At 42.0% G+C, this 18,954-nt stretch overlaps 2 protein-coding genes across 5 annotated transcripts in view; one reads left to right on the forward strand and one right to left on the reverse strand.

Annotated features, from left to right (window-relative positions):
• Positions 1–10,904, forward strand: part of ophn1 (oligophrenin 1) — a 72,989-nt gene extending 62,085 nt beyond the window's left edge. For all 4 annotated transcript variants that reach the window (XM_052105401.1, XM_052105410.1, XM_052105409.1 and 1 more), the window contains 3 exons: positions 7,833–7,883; positions 10,543–10,594; positions 10,758–10,904. In XM_052105401.1, coding sequence (XP_051961361.1) covers positions 7,833–7,883; positions 10,543–10,594; positions 10,758–10,769 — 115 coding nt within the window. In that variant the 3' untranslated portion in view covers positions 10,770–10,904. The remainder of the gene's footprint in view (positions 1–7,832; positions 7,884–10,542; positions 10,595–10,757) is intronic.
• A 5,872-nt stretch (positions 10,905–16,776) lies between these two features.
• LOC127628611 (androgen receptor-like) overlaps positions 16,777–18,954 on the reverse strand; it is a 132,315-nt gene continuing 130,137 nt past the window's right edge. The window contains exon 8 of the mRNA XM_052105389.1: positions 16,777–16,944. Coding sequence (XP_051961349.1) covers positions 16,786–16,944 — 159 coding nt within the window. The 3' untranslated portion in view covers positions 16,777–16,785. The remainder of the gene's footprint in view (positions 16,945–18,954) is intronic.

Here is an 18,954-nt window from a genome sequence, read left to right on the forward strand (position 1 = left end):
TACAGAGAGTTTTTTTGAGAGATGACCTTTTCTAGGAAATGTCACCATGGCTTGATAATTCCACCAACCAACCAAAGAACACTGGGACATTCAAACACACTCACTCTCTCTCTCTCTCTCTCTCTCTCTCTCTCTCTATATATATATATATCTTGGTATATATATCTCGGTTTTATATATTTTTTATAACACAGGAGTGTTCTTAAGTTGTCATTTTCACAGCAGTCTTTAAGATTCACAGCTAGAATAATGATGCCTTAACTGTGGGCTTTTTGTCCAGATTAAAATCCTACAGTTATTTTAATGATTCACAGGTAGACGTCAATTCCTTGGCAGTTGTGTCCTCATTAACACAATTGTTTTCCATCTGTGTAAATGTGAAACTTTTTCAAGAAAAGGATTGTTCTCTTACGAGAGGTTCTCTCGTATTGCGTAAGCTAGCTTACGCTACGGGAAAGATTCATCTTTTCTGAGATATTGAAGCCAAAAAATTATCCTTAATTTTTGTATCCATTGTCAATGCAGTGCGGCAGCTGCAGACCTTGAGCGGGCTAGCTAGCGAGCTCATAGGTTGCTCTGCGGCAACTGCTGCAGCCTATAGACGAGCTTGGGCGAACTCACATCCAATGAGAGGCGTCTGCGCGCTCACTGCATCAAAGCCCGCCAAAATGGGCGTGACTTGAGTGCATATAAGCGTAGTTCGTAGGCTGGAACCCTGATTTTCATCTCTTCAGTGAAGCTCTTCGCATCGCTGACCTGGAAGCCGCGTCGCCGTTCGAGGGGCATCAAACAAGCGTGGACAGCGCTAGAAGAAGCCGGCCGTCTCAGCCACCTTCAGCCATCCTGCGAGCTACGCCATCCGACGACGTATCCTTTTATTCAGCAAGCTAGTTCTCACGAACTATTCACAAAAGAGTACGAGCGTCTTTTTCAAGATGCCTCGCTCCACTTGCGCCTCATGTCGCGCCCTTCTCAGCACAGGAGACCGCCACATCATCTGCGCTCTCTGCCTGGGACTGGGGCACGCAGAGCTCCCCTCACTGAGGGCGGATGCGATTTCTGCGAGGAGCTACCGATGTCGACCCTGCGGGCTCGACTTGAAGCGCTCAAAGCAGAAACCGCCACGCCGCCTTAACTTCAGCCGTGCAGGAAGAAGCGCCGCTCACAAAGGCTGCCGGAAACTGTGGTTGAAGCGACTGCCTCGCCGGAGCCTCTCCCTCGAGCATCGCTTTCACCCTCCCCGCCCCCCCGGGACGCGCAGTTGCCGCCGAGCGGCCGCACTGCTGCCATCTCGGATGACGAGGCGGAGGATAAGGGCCGCTGTTCCATCATGGATCGGACAGCGAGGAGTGGTCAGGCTCCCAAGCCTCCTCCTCAGCCCAGGAATCCAGCAGGACCCGCGCCGGAGTCGAAGGGGAGTTAACACGCCTCCTCACACAGGCCGTCGACCGCCTCGGGTTCGAGTGGTCACCGCCCCCTGAGCAGGCACCCAACAGACTCGACGGCTGCTTTCTTCAAAGCCATCGCCGCTCTACACCCGCGGCCCGGGCCGCTCCCTTCCTGCCGGAATTACACACGGAGCTTGCAAAGTCGTGGAACGCTCCTTTTTCAGCCAGGTCCCGTTCCCACGTCTCCACCTCTCTCGCGTCGGTGGACGGCGCCACTGAGAGAGGCTACTCCTCCATTCCCCCGGTCGAGGACTCGGTAGCAGCACACCTTTGTCCGCCTTCCGCGAGATGGCGTTCCAAGCCTGTGCTCCCATCTAAGACCTGCAGAGTGACTTCCGCCTATGTTGGCCGCGCCTATTCCGCCGCCGGCCAAGCCGCATCTGCTCTGCACTCAATGGCCGTTTTACAGATCCTACAAGCAGACCTTCTTCGGGAGTGGGATGAGAAAGGCAGGCACCCAGAGGCTGTTACTGATCTACGAAGCGCGACAGATCTCGTCCTTCGCGCTACCAAAGCTGCAGCCCAAGCTCTAGGGAAGTGCATGGCCTCGCTGACTGTGACCGAGAGACACTTGTGGCTAACGCTAGCCGACATGGGAGAAGCAGAGCGCTCCACGTTCCTCAACGCACCGCTCTCTCCGACCGGTCTCTTTGGCTCCGCGGTGAGTGGCATTGTTGAACGCTTCTCAGAAGTCCAGAAAGCCACCCAAGCCAGGAACCTCTTCCTGCCGCGTCGCGCTAGCTCCTCTGCAGGCCGCTCACGTGATCAGCCTCCTGCACGAGCCTCTTCACAGCGCCCAGTTCAACAAACTCAGACTTCTCAGCGTCGACAGGGCGGCCGCCCTCGATCAGCGCTCAGACAGCCGCCGCGAGACCGCAGCCCCGCGGGCCTCGATCTAAGGTAACGCTGAAACCCGAGCAGCCGAAGTCTTCCTAACTGTGTTGAACAAGCGACGGCTCAGTCCGCCGCGGCGGACCACCGTCAAAGCTTTACCCCTGTCAGTCCCCTTCTCTCAGGCTACTGCAGTGGTGAATTTAGCAGCCAACAAGCCGGTGACACTGCCCGCTTGCCTGCACTCAAACGCCGTTTTCACGGCGACCCAAATAAATCTTTTAAAGAGCAAACATGTCTTATGTGTAGAAAATGTGCCCACAACCCAGTGTTCACCCCTACACACAAGCATAACACATCCCGTGCCCCTATCAGAGCACGCTCTCATAAAGCGATTACTGAACCGCTCGAGCGTCAGAGTCAATGAAGGCGCCCACAAATGCGTGCGTGCGCCCATTCTCTGGCCGCTCTGTCACACGACCAGCCCTATGTGTAGAAAATGTGCCCACAATCCAGTGTTCACCTCTACACACAAGCACTGCATGTCTCGTGTCCCCACCAGAGCACGCTCACATAAAGCGGTTCACGAACCGCTCGAGCGCTAGAGTCAATAAATGCGCCCACGAATACGATGGCGCCCATTCTCTGCCCGCTCTGTTACACGGCCAGCAAACATTCCTCTGTGTGTAAGTCCCATGCCCATGACTATGCTTGCGCATCACGTAACAGATGTGACTCTTTCCCCATTCATTCCAATCGGAAGTCACTCACAAAACAGCCTGTTCATGCTGTCTGCGAGCAATCATGCATAAACACACTAAACGCGCTCACACATTTTGTTCAGCGCTCTGTGTGCGGCAATCAGAGCTGAATTGGCCATTCACCCTCTAGCGTTACGCTTCAAAGCGTGGGAAGCTATTCCAGGGATATCCAAGTGGGTGTTAAGCACAATACAACAGGGCTATTTGCTACAGTTCGATCGCCGCCCTCCTCGCTTCAGAGCTGGCTCGAAACCACTGTGAACACGGAAGCAGCGTGCATGCTTCGTTCAGAAATAGCAAGCCTTCTGTGCAAAAGGGCCATAGAGAAAGTGCCACCCTCTCTGAGCTGAGTCGGGGCTTTACAGCCGTTATTTTCTTGTTCCCAAGAAAGACAGCGGCCTCAGACCCATATTAGATCTCAGGGTTTTAAACAAGGTGCTTGCAAAAAGACCGTTCAAAATGCTTACAATCAGGAAACTCCTCGCGCATGTGCGCCAGGGGACTGGTTTATTTCTCTCGATCTGAAAGATGCATACTTTCAGATTCAGATAAATCCCGTCACAGGCCATTCTTGAGATTCGCCTCGACGGCCAGGTTTATCAATACACCGTCCTTCCGTTCGGCCTGTCCTTAGCACCACGTACTTTCACGAAGTGCATGGATGAGGCGCTCGCACCCCTGCGGAGTCAGGGTTTGCGAATTTTGAACTATTTGGACGACTGGCTGATTATGGCACAGTCACATATGGAGCTTCTGTCTCACAGAGCAGTTCTCCTCAGCCATCTGAACAGTTTGGGTCTTGCAGTCAATTGGACCAAGAGCTCACTACAGCCCAGTCAGACAATTTCCTTCCTTGGAATAGAACTAGACTCCGTGGCAATGACGGCTCGCTTATCTACACAGCCAGCGCCGTGTTCAGCGACTAGCCGCATCTTTTCAGATGAACAGCCTCACGCCTCTGAAGAAATTCCAGAGAGTGCTAGGTTACATGGCCTCAGCCGCAGCAGTACTTCAGCAGGGTTTACTGCACATGCGCCCGCTTCAGCATTGGCTAAACACCGCGCGTCTCGCCGGGCTTGGGCCACAGGCCGCCAGCCCATCAAGGTGACTCAGACCTGTATTTCAGCTCTGCAGCCCTGGACAGTGGCCGAATGGTATCAGCGGGGAGTAACAATGGGAGCTGTATCTGCCGAAAAGTCATCTCAACAGACGCGTCCAACACGGGTTGGGGCGCGGTCTCGCGAGGGCTCTCCGGTTTCGGCCTATGGTCAGTTCAGGAAAAGCTCCTTCACATAAATTGTCTGGAAATTATAGCGGTCGAGTACGGCCGCGTGCGCTTTCTCCCGGTCATTCAGGGTCACCACGTCCTGGTCCGTTCGGACAACAGATCTGTGGTATCCTACCTAAACCGTCAGGGCGGTGTCAGATCCAGGAACCTATTCCATCTGACGAAACGCATACTAAGTTGGTCCCAGTGCCACCAGCGCTCGCTGAGGGCGACGCACGTGCCAGGCCACCTGAACGACGGCCCGGACAGACTGTCCAGAGACAATATTCCCCCAGGGGAATGGTCCCTGCACGCTCAAACAGTCCAGACGTTATGGCACCTATTCGGCAGAGCAGAGATAGACCTCTTTGCGTCCAAAGAGAACTCTCACTGCCCAATATTTTTCTCGAAAAGCGAGGACGCGCTGGCCCAGGACTGGCCCAGATGCCTGCTTTACGCCTTCCCTCCCGTCTCGCTATTGCCACAGGTAATGCAGAGGATCAGGGAAACGCGTCACTCGGTGCTCCTCATAGCCCCGCGTTGGGAGAATCAGACATGGTTCCCGAACATGTGGGGTGTCGTCGCTGCTCGTATTTCTACAAGAGCTGCTGGATAAGGGCAGATCCCCATCCACGCTCAAAGTGTATGTGGCGGCCGTTGCGGCGTTCGCTGAACCCCTGCACGGCCAGTCATGGGGTAAAAACGAGCTGGTCATCCGCTTCCTCAGGGGAGCTAGAAGGATGAAACCCCGCGCCTCCATCGGTTCCTATCTGGGATCTTTCTATAGTTCTCGAAACTATGAAAGCCCCCTTTCGAACCACTTAAATCCGTGGATTTGAAATACCTTTCACTCAAAACCGCTTTTCTGACTGCCCTGTCATCAGTCAAACGTGTGGGAGACCTTCACGCGCTGTCTGTCAGCGCTGCGTGTCTTGAGTTTGGACCAAGTGACTCCAAGGTCATTTTAAAGCCTAGACACGGCTATGTTCCCAAGGTGATCGGTACTCCTTTCAGAGCACAGGTCATTTCCTATCGGCGCTGCCAGCATCCGATAGCTGAACGCGACGCCAATCTCCTTTGCCCGGTCAGAGCACTGAGATTGTATACTGCGCGCTCCGCCGCTTTCAGACGCTCTGAGCAGCTTTTCGTTTCGCTCGAGGGCGCACCAAAGGTCTCGCGCCTCGAAACAGACACTATCTAGATGGATAGTGGACGCTATTGCTGCTGCATACGGCGTCAAAAGACCTGCCATGCCCGTTGGGCATTAGGGCTCACTCCACTAGAGGCATGGCATCCTCGTGGGCATGGTCCAGCGGGATTTCCATTCACGACATATGTGTGGCAGCGGGATGGACTTCCCCTCCACCTTTGTCAGATTTTACAATATGGAAGTGCCCGCTCTGCAGGCAAAACTACTAGCGGTTTAATACGCTACAGCTCCCCTGGTGAGCTGCACTGATGGGACACATTCCACACAGACCGGCACCGCCGCTCTGTCGTTCCCTTCCCACTATGTGCTTATGTATTACACAATCAATGACCCGCATTCTTGCCGGCCAAATATTATTTCCCCACTCATAAGGGCTCCCCCGGGTCCCCCCTTAATTCCCTGGGGCTCATACAGTGGATGCTTGGCGCGCCACGAGCGACGTTTCGCTTCAGTCAATGAAAACCAGGGTTCCAGCCCTCGAACTACGCTTATATGCACTCAAGTCACGCCCATTTTGGCGGGCTTTGATGCAGTGAGTGCGCGGACGCCTCTCATTGGATGCGAGTTCGCCCAAGCTCGTCTATAGGCTGCAGCAGTTGCCGCAGAGCAACCTATGAGCTCGCTAGCTAGCCCGCTCAAGGTCTGCAGCTGCCGCACTGCGTTGACAATGGATACAAAAATTAAGGATAATTTTTTGGCTTCAATATCTCAGAAAAGATGAATCTTTCCCGTAGCGTAAGCTAGCTTACGCAATACTCGTTCCCTCATCTAGAGAGAACCGAGGTTACGTTAGGTAACCGATACGATTTCTTATGCAAAAAACACGTTACAATTTGCATTTTTGTTAACAATAACCAATACACAATATGGCCAAAAGAATGTGGACACCCAAACAATATACCCATATGAGCTTGTTGAGCTAGCGTAGCGCAGGTCACCTTAAGAAAATGTGTGAGTTTCAGTAGTTAGAAATAAAAATATCACGGAAAGCTAAATTCCAGCATTGCATTTGCAATTCAGTAAACTGAACAAATGAGTTAAGGGTCTGAACACTATGAAAGGCACTTTAAATATACTACATACACCAGACTTTATCTGTATAAGGCTGCTAATCTAGAATCTAGGATAGGTTTCTGCATGTCAGATCCTTATAATTAGCGTTCTATGAGCAGGATCAGGGAGCGGTAATCTTAGACCAACTCTGGGTCTAAGAACACATGTGGGAATGCTGGCCGTGGTGTCATATCTCAGACCTGCTTCAATCCAATTTCTCTCAAAAACATACACACACACACACACACACACACACACACACACACACACACACACACACACACACACACTCACTCACTCGCACTTTCTTGAGGAAGAAAGTGGATAATTTATCTTTTGTTTTTTCAAGTCTCAAGGTTTTTCTTCACAGAAAATTATATGTGTGTGTGTGTATACCTGTTTCACATCACTATTAATGGCCAAATATTTGGTAGAACATTTAAAAGCCAACTTAAAGCAAAGATTTATTGAGTTAGATGGAGCGCAACGGATGAAACAGAACACTGGTGAGTAAAAAAAATGCAGGGCTCCTGGTCAAAGGCGTCCATCTAGAATATGTTTACATTTACAAACATTTTGAAAAATAGAGCAGTCTGATGCAAAAACACATTCATTGTGAAGCCCCTAAGGATGCTAGTTCAGGTTGGGGAGGCTGTCAGTCAGACCTCCTCTAAGCTTTCATATTTTTCATCTTAACCGAAACATCAGTTCCTTTGTTTACAGACACTCAAAATTGCATGCACAGTTCCTTTGTTTACAGACACTCAAACTTGCATGCACACTCAAAGATTCAATGCAGATGTCAATTTGTACAAGAGATGTAACTGCAATGAGTGACTCAGATCTGAAACGATTTTTTGGATTTAAGATTGAAGCTTCAACCTCAGAAGAGACCACAGCAATTTTCTTAACATCATGTTAAAAACTAAATTCCTATTCAGAACAGTGCTGTTATAGTTAACAAAAACTAAATGAAAGCATTTGAATTTTACTGAAATACTCAATACTTAAAATAGTTATTGAAATAAGAAAACATAATGAAAAACTAAACTAAAACAGATTTTTATGACAACGAAACGAACTAAAATAAAAATGAATACATTTTAGCTTCAGTTTTTCATACACAGTATATTTATAAATTTGAAACTTTTAAAATGCGCCTTTATCAAAATACCATTAGATAGTGATTGCGCTATATTGCATTTCATAAACAGTGTTGTATTGATTCATTTTTTTCTTTGTCTCTGTCTTTCTTTCCACAGTGTTGCCTCAAAAACCAAATTTTTTGAGAATGCTTCCAAACAGATAGGGAGGTATGTATTTGTACATGCCGTGTATGCATGTGCAATTGCTGGTTTGCTTGCTTGCTCTGTCTGTGTGTGTGTGTGTGTGTGTGTGTGTGTGTGTGTGTGTACCTTTTATTGTTTCCAGCAGCTGCCTGACCTCACTTAGCACAACTTAAAAAAAAGTTCAGTTTAATACAGGACCACATGGTGAAAGTCCTTGGGTTACAGACCAAATAAAAACTGGACTAGGTATACATCCGATCATTTGTTTAGTCCTGCATGGTGGTTTAGTTTTAACTCTTTAAATAAACAGATACATTAGAGCAGGTAATCTGATTTATGTCTGGAGAAAGGGTTACATGCACACACTTATAAAACGCACACACATACACACACTTACACCCACAGGCACAGTAGCCTTATTTTAACCCCTTTGCTTAGGGGGATAGTTCATTCAAAAATGAAACTTCTGTCATCTTCCAACCCATAGTACATCAAATGGAGATGTAAGGCAGAATGTTAGCCTCAGTCATCATTTACTTTGATTACATGTCTTTTTTTCATCCAATAAAATGTAATGGCTAATAAGACTGAACATTCTGCCTTATATCTCCTTTGTTAAATGGGTTTGGAACAACAATGAGGGTAATTGATGACAGAGTTTTCATTTGTGGGTAAACTATCCCTTAAAGTATTGAGTTTGTTAATACAAGAGGGTTATGAAGTAAAAACCTCATGCTAAGAGCCCCATGTTAAGGACAGAGAAATTAGACTATCTTTGCTGTCTGGAGTGAGCTGTTGGTCAGAGGTCACTTTGTGCATTCGGTTTATATGAGAGTGTGTAATCGCATATGAAAATGGGTTTATCTTTTATGAAATTCTGAACTATTCAGTATGAGACAGAAATTTGGCAAATTTGTCTGCCTGTGTTGAATATAGGAGGATTCTCCTCACGGCTCATGGCTGCTCTCCAAGCCAAGACACACACACACACACACACGTGTGCAAAGTTCAAGGCCTTTCACAATGCTAGAACAAATCCCTGAGGGAACTCTCAGAGGATACTAAGATAAAAGGTTTGACCAATGCAAAGTATCAAAGTGAACAAATTGGAAGTCAGTAATGAAGCACCACTCCCCAATTATTTCTCCAGTCTGTGTGCAGAGCACGCTACACAGGTGTCCATGTCACATTTAAAGGAAAAGTTTGCCATCAATATTCTCTCATTATTTACCCACCATCATGTTGCACTAATGCTGTTTTTTTTCTCCATGAAAACAAAAGCAGAAATATTTTAAGAATCATTATGCCTCTCTTGCCATAAAACCGCAGTTCATAGTGACCAAAAAAGGACTCACCAAAAAGCACCATAAAACTTGTGATAGGTTTGTATGAGGAACAGACACAAATTTAAGTTGCTACTCACTGATAATCTTAACCTCTGCCAAAGCTCATGTCTAGCTTGCATTCTCTTCCTGAATGCAAAAATGGTGTTGCATTTGCTTAATACATGATATAAGGTTAATATAGCAGCAAACAGGAACTATAATAATCTGCTTTGCACTTTTAAATGTACTGTTAACCACCATAGGAACACCTGTAAATCAGAAAGCCACTTGATGAATTACTGTAAATTAATCAAGAATGCCTTTTAGAAGTGATGGCCAATAAACATGTATGGACAGTGCACAGTGTCGCTCACACAAACACAACACCATCAGGGCACCAAATGTGACAATAAACATTCATTATACAATTTTGTTTTTTAAATATAAAACACCCCAATGTATATAACTGATATAAAAAAACAAAAAGCAGCAAATATTTAAATGAAATATTTAGTCAAATGAGTGATGGATTATGTAGAAACTTCTGGGAGTGGCCAGTTATTAATTTTCACAGTAATTCTAATAATATTTTACAGTAAAAGTACTTGTATTGTCTTTATAAAAATTATATAAATTATCGACATTAGCAATAAGGTGAAATTATACTTTTTTACCTCTTAAAATAATTATAATTGATAGAACTTTACAATTAGGTTCCATTAGTTAACATGACCTGACAATGAACAACACATTTACAGCATTTATTAATGTTGGTTAATGTTAATTTCAACATATAGTAAAACATTTTTTTTAATCAAAAGTAGTGTTTGTTGACATTAGTTAATACACTATAAACTAACATGAACTAACAATAAACAATTGTATTTATATTAACTAACATTAACAAAGATTAATAAATGCTGTAAAAATAGTTAGTTCATGATACCTAATGTATTAACTAATGTTAACAAATAGAACCCGATTGTAAAATTTGACCAAAACCTTTCTTTTTTTTTTTTTTTTTTTTTTACAATATTTTACTGTAAAAATTCATGTAATGTCTTGTTAAACAAAATATATTTTTTCACTGTACATGTTAAAGTGACTACCAGTTAACCAAATACCTTTTTTTTTTTTAACAGTAGCATTCTGACATTCTTTTTCTGTTAAAAATATGAACAAAGAGGTGCCAGGATGGTCCTCTGCTTTTTGCGGGTAAATAATGACAGAATTGTCATTTTTGGGTGAACTATTCCTTTAATGTACATACAATCTATTGATCCTTTGCATGAGTGCAAGAGACATTTTAAGGTGCTAAATAATTAATGGCAGCAAACTTATTGTTTTATGTCCTGCAGCTCCTGTCCGAATTCTTCTTCCAATGCCTCACATGCTGCTTCTAAAGATGAGGTACAGCAGGTCTTCTTTATTATTAGTAGTAGTAGTAGTATTAATAGTATTGGATGAACTGGTAGAGTTGTTGTTATTATTATTATTAGATCTAATGTCACATATAATCAGTTGCAAGTGTATGCTGAAAGTAAATTGTTTTGTCACTTGGTTATCTTCGCAGAACACTAAATAAGATATCACCACTACAACTGACTTGTGGACCAATTAACACACAGCAGCGGTCAAGAGACTGTGTGTGTAGCACAGGCCTGAGTCTGGACCTGGTATTTGGAGATAAATTATAAATGTTACTGACAGAGAGTCACAGCACAACACCTCCCCAAGTTTTGTTTTTGTGAATGAATAAAAAATGGTACTGTTTTTGTGAGCGCATGATGTGCTTTTCTGCCAAATGTTTAATCACTTGCTCATTTTGTGGTAAAACAAAGTCTTTGATTCTTAATCGGATCAAAGAACAAAAAGAAAAGCATTGATTCTTTTTTTATTTCTCAAACACTCTGACCTTCATGTGAGCAATAGGGATAACTACCCCCCCCCCCCTTCCCTTCCCTCCCCTCCCTCCCTCATTGTGTCTCTCAGTATCTCCCCTTTTCTATGACCTACATAAAGTGACTGACTGATAGAGACTCACTGCTTACAGTCTCACTTCTACACACTGTACATGTCGGCGCTACAGACTTCACTTTAAGTGAAAATAAAGTGGAATACACCCTGAATGTATTTAATAATACTCAGAATCAACACTAATCAGCATTTATGCAGAAGCAAAGCACGGTTCTATTAATTATCTGTTATTACCTCAGTAATTAGTAGCTGGAAGGAGATGAATGACCCGGGTGCTGGTTCTCAAAGTTTTTGCATGGAAAGTAGTTGTGGTAATTGCAAAGTGTCTCTCCGATCATCTGGTGGGCCATGCATCTGATTTTCCTACAGCAAACTAAAAGAGACTGAGGAACTTTTCTTATTTTGACCAGTTCACAGAACTTCAGTAGGCTTACCTCTCCCTGTCTCTTGCTTTTTAAAATGATCAATTTACCTTCCTGATAAACAGAACTTTGTTTTATTTTTTTACTTAAATGGACCCATCAGATTTTTTGTCTCAATCTTCCACCAATCATGTGTTTGTTCTTAAAACACTGTTAGACTTTACTGAATGTTTATTTTGGTCAGTGTGAAAGCTAAAGACTTGAGCGGTATTAGTCTTGCACAATCGGAAATGAAAAGAAAACGAGTATCGAAATGTTTTGGGCAATTCAGATAAGGTAAAAACTTTAGAGAGATTTGCCCAGGAGCCCAATTTCACATTTGAAGCAGACTGGGGCACATTTCTATGTCATGTTATTGTCATAAAGCTCCAGCTCAATTCCAGTTTCTATGTTTTGTCTTGTCAATTAATTTTTTTTGTAAATTTTTCAACTGTTCGTCAAGTTCTTGATGCTCTTTGTAACAGTCCTTAAACTCTGTTTGTGTATTTTTTTTAAATGTACTGCAAGAAAATTCAACTTAAAAAAAAATTACACCATGTTTTTCTTTTTTGTGAAAGTGCAAAGAGAAGTCCCACAGTTGACTCAAATATATAGACTTAACCAGCCTCAGGATAATGATCAATGAATGATTGGCAGAAAAAAATGGTCCACTGGAATCCACTTAAATTAAAACAGTTGTGCGTCAGAACCCAACAGAGAAAAAACAATGAAAAACAATGCTAAAGTTAAACGGGCCCAATGTGTTACAAAGTAAACTTTCTCATTGTGTTTTTTTTTTTTTTATTATTATTTAATTGAAAGCAGTAAAACACAACCAAACCTGATTTACACAAGCTCTACACAACATGAATCAGAGCTTCAACGTGTCTGATAAGCGATTTTCTGTATGATTAGAAATCAGTTTGCAAACTGCTCAAAATGAATTGTCAGTTAACAACTGTCAATACAACATTACATAGCAGTACTAAATATTCTGCAAAAAAGCATGCATGCACACAGACACACATCCACTCATACACACAACTGCTGTAAAAAAAAGACTATAAATTTACAAAGATGTAAGTAACAAACATCATTAAGAAGCCAGAATTCCATAACACCAGGAAAAAAACAGGAATTATTCACACAAGAGAAAAGACCTGTAAAAAAGCATTCACTAATGATTAGTTGTGTAGTTGCTTTTATCAGCCAGCAAAGAGATTAGAAAAAGAAAACAGGTATTTGTAACATATATGGGAGTTTTACATGGTTTACAGGACAGATACAGCTCAGCCAGCAACAATGTTCACATGGAGTAGTACTGTATGGAGTTTTCATTAGTAAAACTCATTTAATGTCTGTAAATCAGTGTGGTGCTCTCATTTATGTAAACCCCAGTTTTAATGAAGTCAAATTAATGCAAACCTTGTTGAGTTTCTGTCAAGTATCACAGGAAAAAATAAATCAGTGAGAAATTGTTTGGTGAAATGATTTTCCCTTGTGTACTGAAAGACCCATTTATAACTGCAGGACGCATCCTGGTGACATGCAGACTGTTATTAAGACTAGGTTTATGTGAGAGCAAAAACGTTGGTAGGATCCAAGCAAACTTTTGTGAACCAACACGGGCCAAATTCAATACAAAACATCACATCCACATATTTCCTTATGGCTTTTTGTCAGAAAAAAGAAATATTGTGTTTGTACATATAACGGAGGTCACGCAGAGCCTGCGAACAGATTTACAAGAGCGCATAACATACACATACTTTTGTTATTAGCTGACCACACTGCACACAGTAAGATAAATCTTAAAGCAGAGATCTGAAACCATTTAAGACTTTAATTGAAAACCAACACACACAAAAGTTCTACATTATATTTCATAAGAGATGTTTTAAGAAAGTCACAATTTAAATCAGCTTATGGACCATCCAAGCACAAGTCAGTCCATGAGCGCGACGTGAGCCAAACGAGGTGTTACATCGCGTAGAAACCGACATTTTACAAAATGTCCGGAGTAAACAGACGAGCGAGGGCAAATCCCTCCCTCTCGAAACCGAATATGAACTAAAGCTGGGCAGCTGTGTTTAAGTGCATGCATTCTCTTGCAGTTTGTCAATAATTGCCATCAAATCCTCTTGAAGTCCACAGTCTAATTAATGACTTTTTGATCAAAGTGTTTAGCTCTGTCCTGAAGCATCACATATTTGCGGTGGAAGTCATGAGCTCTTTTTTTGGCAGGGTAAAAGTGCCGTTTGGAGTTCTGCAAATTCTAATGAGTGCTTTCGGCCGTCTAAATGGGTAAACACCTGCGTGTAATTGCGCGGTGCTTGGTGCTGTCAGAGCAGAGGAGCTGTCTCTGACAGCCTATTCTTTGCCTGGCACATTTAAACTGTCAACATGCTCCGCGGCGACGAGAAATCATATCTCATCGTTTTAACTTGCTGGAAATCTCCCTTCTCTGCCGCAAGTACATCCCAGGTCACGCCAGGCCTGACAAAGACAACACATCGCTGAGAATTCAGGGCTCTTTAAAGAGTTATCTACATACATAACACTGCAGGTAGGCTATTATTCAATCATTTAGAAACAGAGAGCGCAGAGAGAAAAGGTGACACGATGCCTAGAAAATATGCGCAGTGCTCTAGCTAGTGTATTTGGAAAGATAGTAAAGATTTATCTGATAGATAAATAAATAAGTACAAATACATAGGCTACGCCTAATTTTTGTTTCGTATTTTTCTCAATTAGAGCCCTCTTGAATGAGCACGAGAGCTTAGCACCACTTGCTGCCAATTTGTGACAGTCCATGGCGATTAAAGTCGGCATGAAATATAAATTCACCCTATGTTCTAAATGCTTTTATTTTCTAAATGTTATTGGTCTTATTGTGAACGATTCATCCAAACAAATATATATATATTTTTTTTAACCTTATAATCTTTAATAATATGTAATAACTTGGTGAAAAGACACACTTCTCTCTGGTGAAGAATTCAGGACTTCAATCATTTAGTCCGTTTAAATCCTGCCCCTTTCTTTACAACAACCTGGTGTAGAGTTGAACAAAGCACCAATCGTGTGTTGGTGAAAATGGCAAGGTGTATTCCCATCTCTTTTCCATCAAAACTATCATTCCTTAACCCAAACTTTCTTGGTTATAATGGTGAGACATTTCACGCCTGAATTGCTGAGGTGATCGTTAGTGAATACAATGGTTATGATGCATCAGGAGTTTATTTATATTTTTGAATGCAGTTATCTTGGGATACACAGAACGGTTAAGTGTTTTTTCCTTTATATTTAGTGCATTGTGATTCAAAATCGTTAAAATCACAAAATGTTCAATGGCTACAACCTCTTCGTAAGCAAAGACAGCAATGTGCTTGTGTGTTGATGTTGTTAGTTTAGATCATATAAAAGTGTTGAGATTGCTCAGATAACTAGCTCTAACTCGAGCAGCATGGTGGTAGTGTTTGTGTCCACAGCAAATTCGCATTCAGTTCTGCCTCCATTCCGCTATGCAATGCCATATTTTCACAATCCAACCAACAACCAAAGGATAAACTCAAATCCCTGCCCTACATTTTTTATTGTTCGATGAACTGTTCCGGAAGTAAATATGGTCACAACTTCCGTTTCATGTCGACTTTAAGATGTTTGGTACAAGTGATTATTTATCAGATAAAGTAACAGTACTATCCTGCGTTAGTACATAAGCATATCTCTAAGCATATTTTTTTAATCGTTTTTTTTTTTTTTAAAGCTGTGCACCATTTAAGCATGTCTTGGTATCCCAAGAAGAGTTTGTTATATGAGTGTGTTAAACATCTGATTACTGCAGGTATTATTCAATCATTTAGAAACAGAGAGCGCAGAGAGAAAATACAGATCCATCGGTGGCATTTACTATAAAGGAAAAAGAGGAAACTGTATCGTAAAACTATTGACTGCATTCATACATTAGAACATAGAAAGCTTGAAAAGAACCACGCTTAACTTTTACATATATATATATATATATATAAACACAAGTACATTACCTTGCCAAATCTTCCATTAAGGACAGAGAGTCAGTAACTTCATAAGAGCCTTATAGGAAACATTCCTGTTTCCTAACAATATCCATTTAGCTTACTGGAAATGCAGTTTGGTTTGTTAGAATAACTAAGGATTTAGCATGCAATTATTTGTTGGTTGTTTTGTCATGATGAACATGAAGATGACATGCATTTATATTATAACTGTCTACATTGACCCAAGCTTTGCTGTAAATATGTACTATATACAAGTCTTTAAACTTTCACCATTATACCCTAAAACTTGTACTTACTGTAAATATTCATGTTTGAAAAAAGAGCACTGTCTTAACAAAGGTCTGCTGTCTAGAGGAGGCAACTCTTTGTGTTATGACTTTGAGATGCTTCTTGTGTTTCACTCTCAATAAAACAGTAGCAAGAGCAAAATTTAAACCCCACTTTGACAGATTTTTACAGACGTTCAATTTCACAAAAAAAGTAACATTTGCACCAATCTTTACAAAACCCCAAATCACTGAAGCCGTTTTAAACGCTTGATAAAAAGAGTCTCCACATTCCATAAAAAATGAATGAAGCATTTGTTTTACAATCAATAAACTGATAAAGCAATGGGAACACTGTTTGCCAGTCTGCTGATGTCCTTCTCTCCTGATTACCAGACTGTTTGTTATAGTACAGTACTATATTAAGTAGAGTGTTGTTAACTAATAAGAGTCAAACCAAATGGTCACCAGTACATAAAATCAAGTCTCAGTTTATGTGACGTTTGAATGTAATTCTATATGCATGCTGTTAACGTCTTTTTTTTTCTTTTTTCCCCCTAACCTGTAACTCTTGAAGGATAACTGCTGGTCGAATGAAAGAACAAAACCTGCTTCACACCATGCTGTCAGTTTGAGAAAATGCGCTCAAATGATCTCTGAGGAGAAGATAGACAACTGTAATGATAAAATGGTCCCGCTATTTTTCAGGGCCATTTTGCAAAAGGAAGGAGAGACAGAGATAGAAAGGGAGATTGAGGTGGGAAGGGAGAGTAAGAAATGCAAAAAAAATGGAAAACAAAAATAAGTATTGTTCAGTTGCGTCGCTCGACTGGAGTCCGCAGGCTGGTTTAGGCTGTATCAGACTGACTGGCTCAGGTGGGATCGGTATGGATCGGTGGAACTGGGTTTTAGTTGTATCACTTGTGAAACAGTATTGGTTTAGCCAGGCCAGCGAGGATCTTTGGAACCTGGACCGATATTATTTCAGCAATCATTTCGGGAAAGTTGACCTTGGTGGGCAGGGACCGAGCCTGGACAAAGAGGTCAAAGGTGAACTGGTGCAACTTCTGAACAATCTGAGTGAGGGAGAGAAAGAGAGAGAAAGGGGGGAAAGGAGAGAAGAGAACACAAAAATTACAAAGCACATATAAGAAATATAGGAAAAGAAAAGTCCATAGCTTTATATTAACTGTCTCATATGTTTGTGTGAAAGTATTAGAGGTCTGCATGGGCCTTAAAAATAAACCCGAACCCGACCTGTACCCAAGACCGTGTGTCCCGACCCTACCCGGCCCAAACAATACAGTCAGATTTTAAGCCCCAACCCGAACCCGAAATTGCTTACTATCAAATTTCTTCTCCAAGCAAGTACTGTTGCTATATTTTTATATTTTATTTAATATTTTTAAATTGTGTCTATCTTTTATGTAAGGATATAAGCAACATTCGTAACAGTACTGAAACAGTAAACATACAGAAATTTACCATTTATTTTTCTGAAACTTCACCTGGTGAAATACTACAACAATCCCCTCTATGGAGCCTGAACTTGTTCAGATTGTTGAATCTTTGTGACAACTACGCTAAAAACAATCTAGACGCAGCACAAAGAATGAAACAGGTGTGCAGGTGTCTCAACAAGCGTTTTTGACATTTTGAAATTCTTTTTAACTTGATGTGGTGTTTAAAATATGCCTGTCCTGTGCGAGAAGCTGAAGAAAAAGTGAGATGTGGTGCAAATGTCAAAGACATTCGTCCATCATTTGTGTTATAACAATTGGAAAACAGAACAGACATGCGCATAAACAAATTCGGTGTGAACGGCCACTAACTTGAGTGAGACGCATGCGTGAAACAAGTTCAGTAAGCCTGTTTATTTTTTTATTAATTACAAACCCAGACTCGAAACCAAAGTCCTACTTGAAAAACTGACCCAAACCCGGCCCGAAACCCGTCGGGTTCTCAGGTCCCATCGGGCCCGGGTTGCAGACCTCTAGAAAGATTATCTGTAGCACAGCCTCATTTTTAACATCTAGGGTACGATAAAATATCAATATATCGATTACCGATCGGCACGTTATTTTAATTGCTATATTTAAAAGTGAATTAATACATTAAAATTAGCCAACATTTCAATTTGAAGCTAATTTGCTAATTTCCAATTTACTCTTACAACTTAGAAAGTTGGCTTTCTTTTTAAATGTCTAGCGTATTAGTGTTGGGAGACCACAAGACATTTACTGAAGTCAGTCGTGGGAAGGAAAGGCACAGGTATCACACACACAAGCTGATGAGGCTCATCAGATGGCCGTCCAAAGATGCGAAGGTTTTTGTACTTCTTTAAGAAGAAAAAAGTGACATTTGCAGATTAGTGTATGAAACTGGTGTAACTGCGCAAACTGAACTGTTAGAAATGGCGATGTTTATTATGCAATTTCTCTGAATGTAGCATTCAATTGGTCTTTCATTAAAGTTGTCAAACCACAAAACAACATACATGTATCTTAAAATACATTGTGTATAAGAAAGATACATATAAACAATATATCATCCATTATGGCTAGAGTAAATAATCTTTGTCCTTTGATAATGATTTGGGTCGAATTTAATGAAAAACTATGCAAGATGCACACCGTGGCACTTCAGAATGTAACGCTGAGTATTGGCGGTGTATGTGTGTACCTTTGTAGAAAATAATTGTCACAAATTTAAAAATGAGCCATGTTGACTGCCAGACGCGTCCGGTGTGCGACCGCCTTTAATTTACACTGCCGCTCACACTTTAACAAAGTTGTGTTAAGAAATATGTTTGAAAAGAAAAAGAGTATTGTGCAACGAGCAAGCCTATTTATATCTGAAAAAATCCCGATATATATCGATAATCATCTGGAAAATTTTCCGATTATCGATAGGTGAAAAAGGCATCAATCCCGAGCCTAATAATCAGTGAGTGTGTGAAGTATGGTATCTCTCTGTGTTTTAAGGTAAAGCAGATTGCATTGATTTTAATGAATACATTTTTTACTTCTGGTTCTGCATGTGTATCTGTGCTCATGTGTGAGTGTCTGTCTGTGTGTGTGTGTGTG

This window comes from Xyrauchen texanus, chromosome 3, assembly GCF_025860055.1.
Source record: "Xyrauchen texanus isolate HMW12.3.18 chromosome 3, RBS_HiC_50CHRs, whole genome shotgun sequence".
Taxonomy (NCBI): Eukaryota; Metazoa; Chordata; class Actinopteri; order Cypriniformes; family Catostomidae; genus Xyrauchen; species Xyrauchen texanus.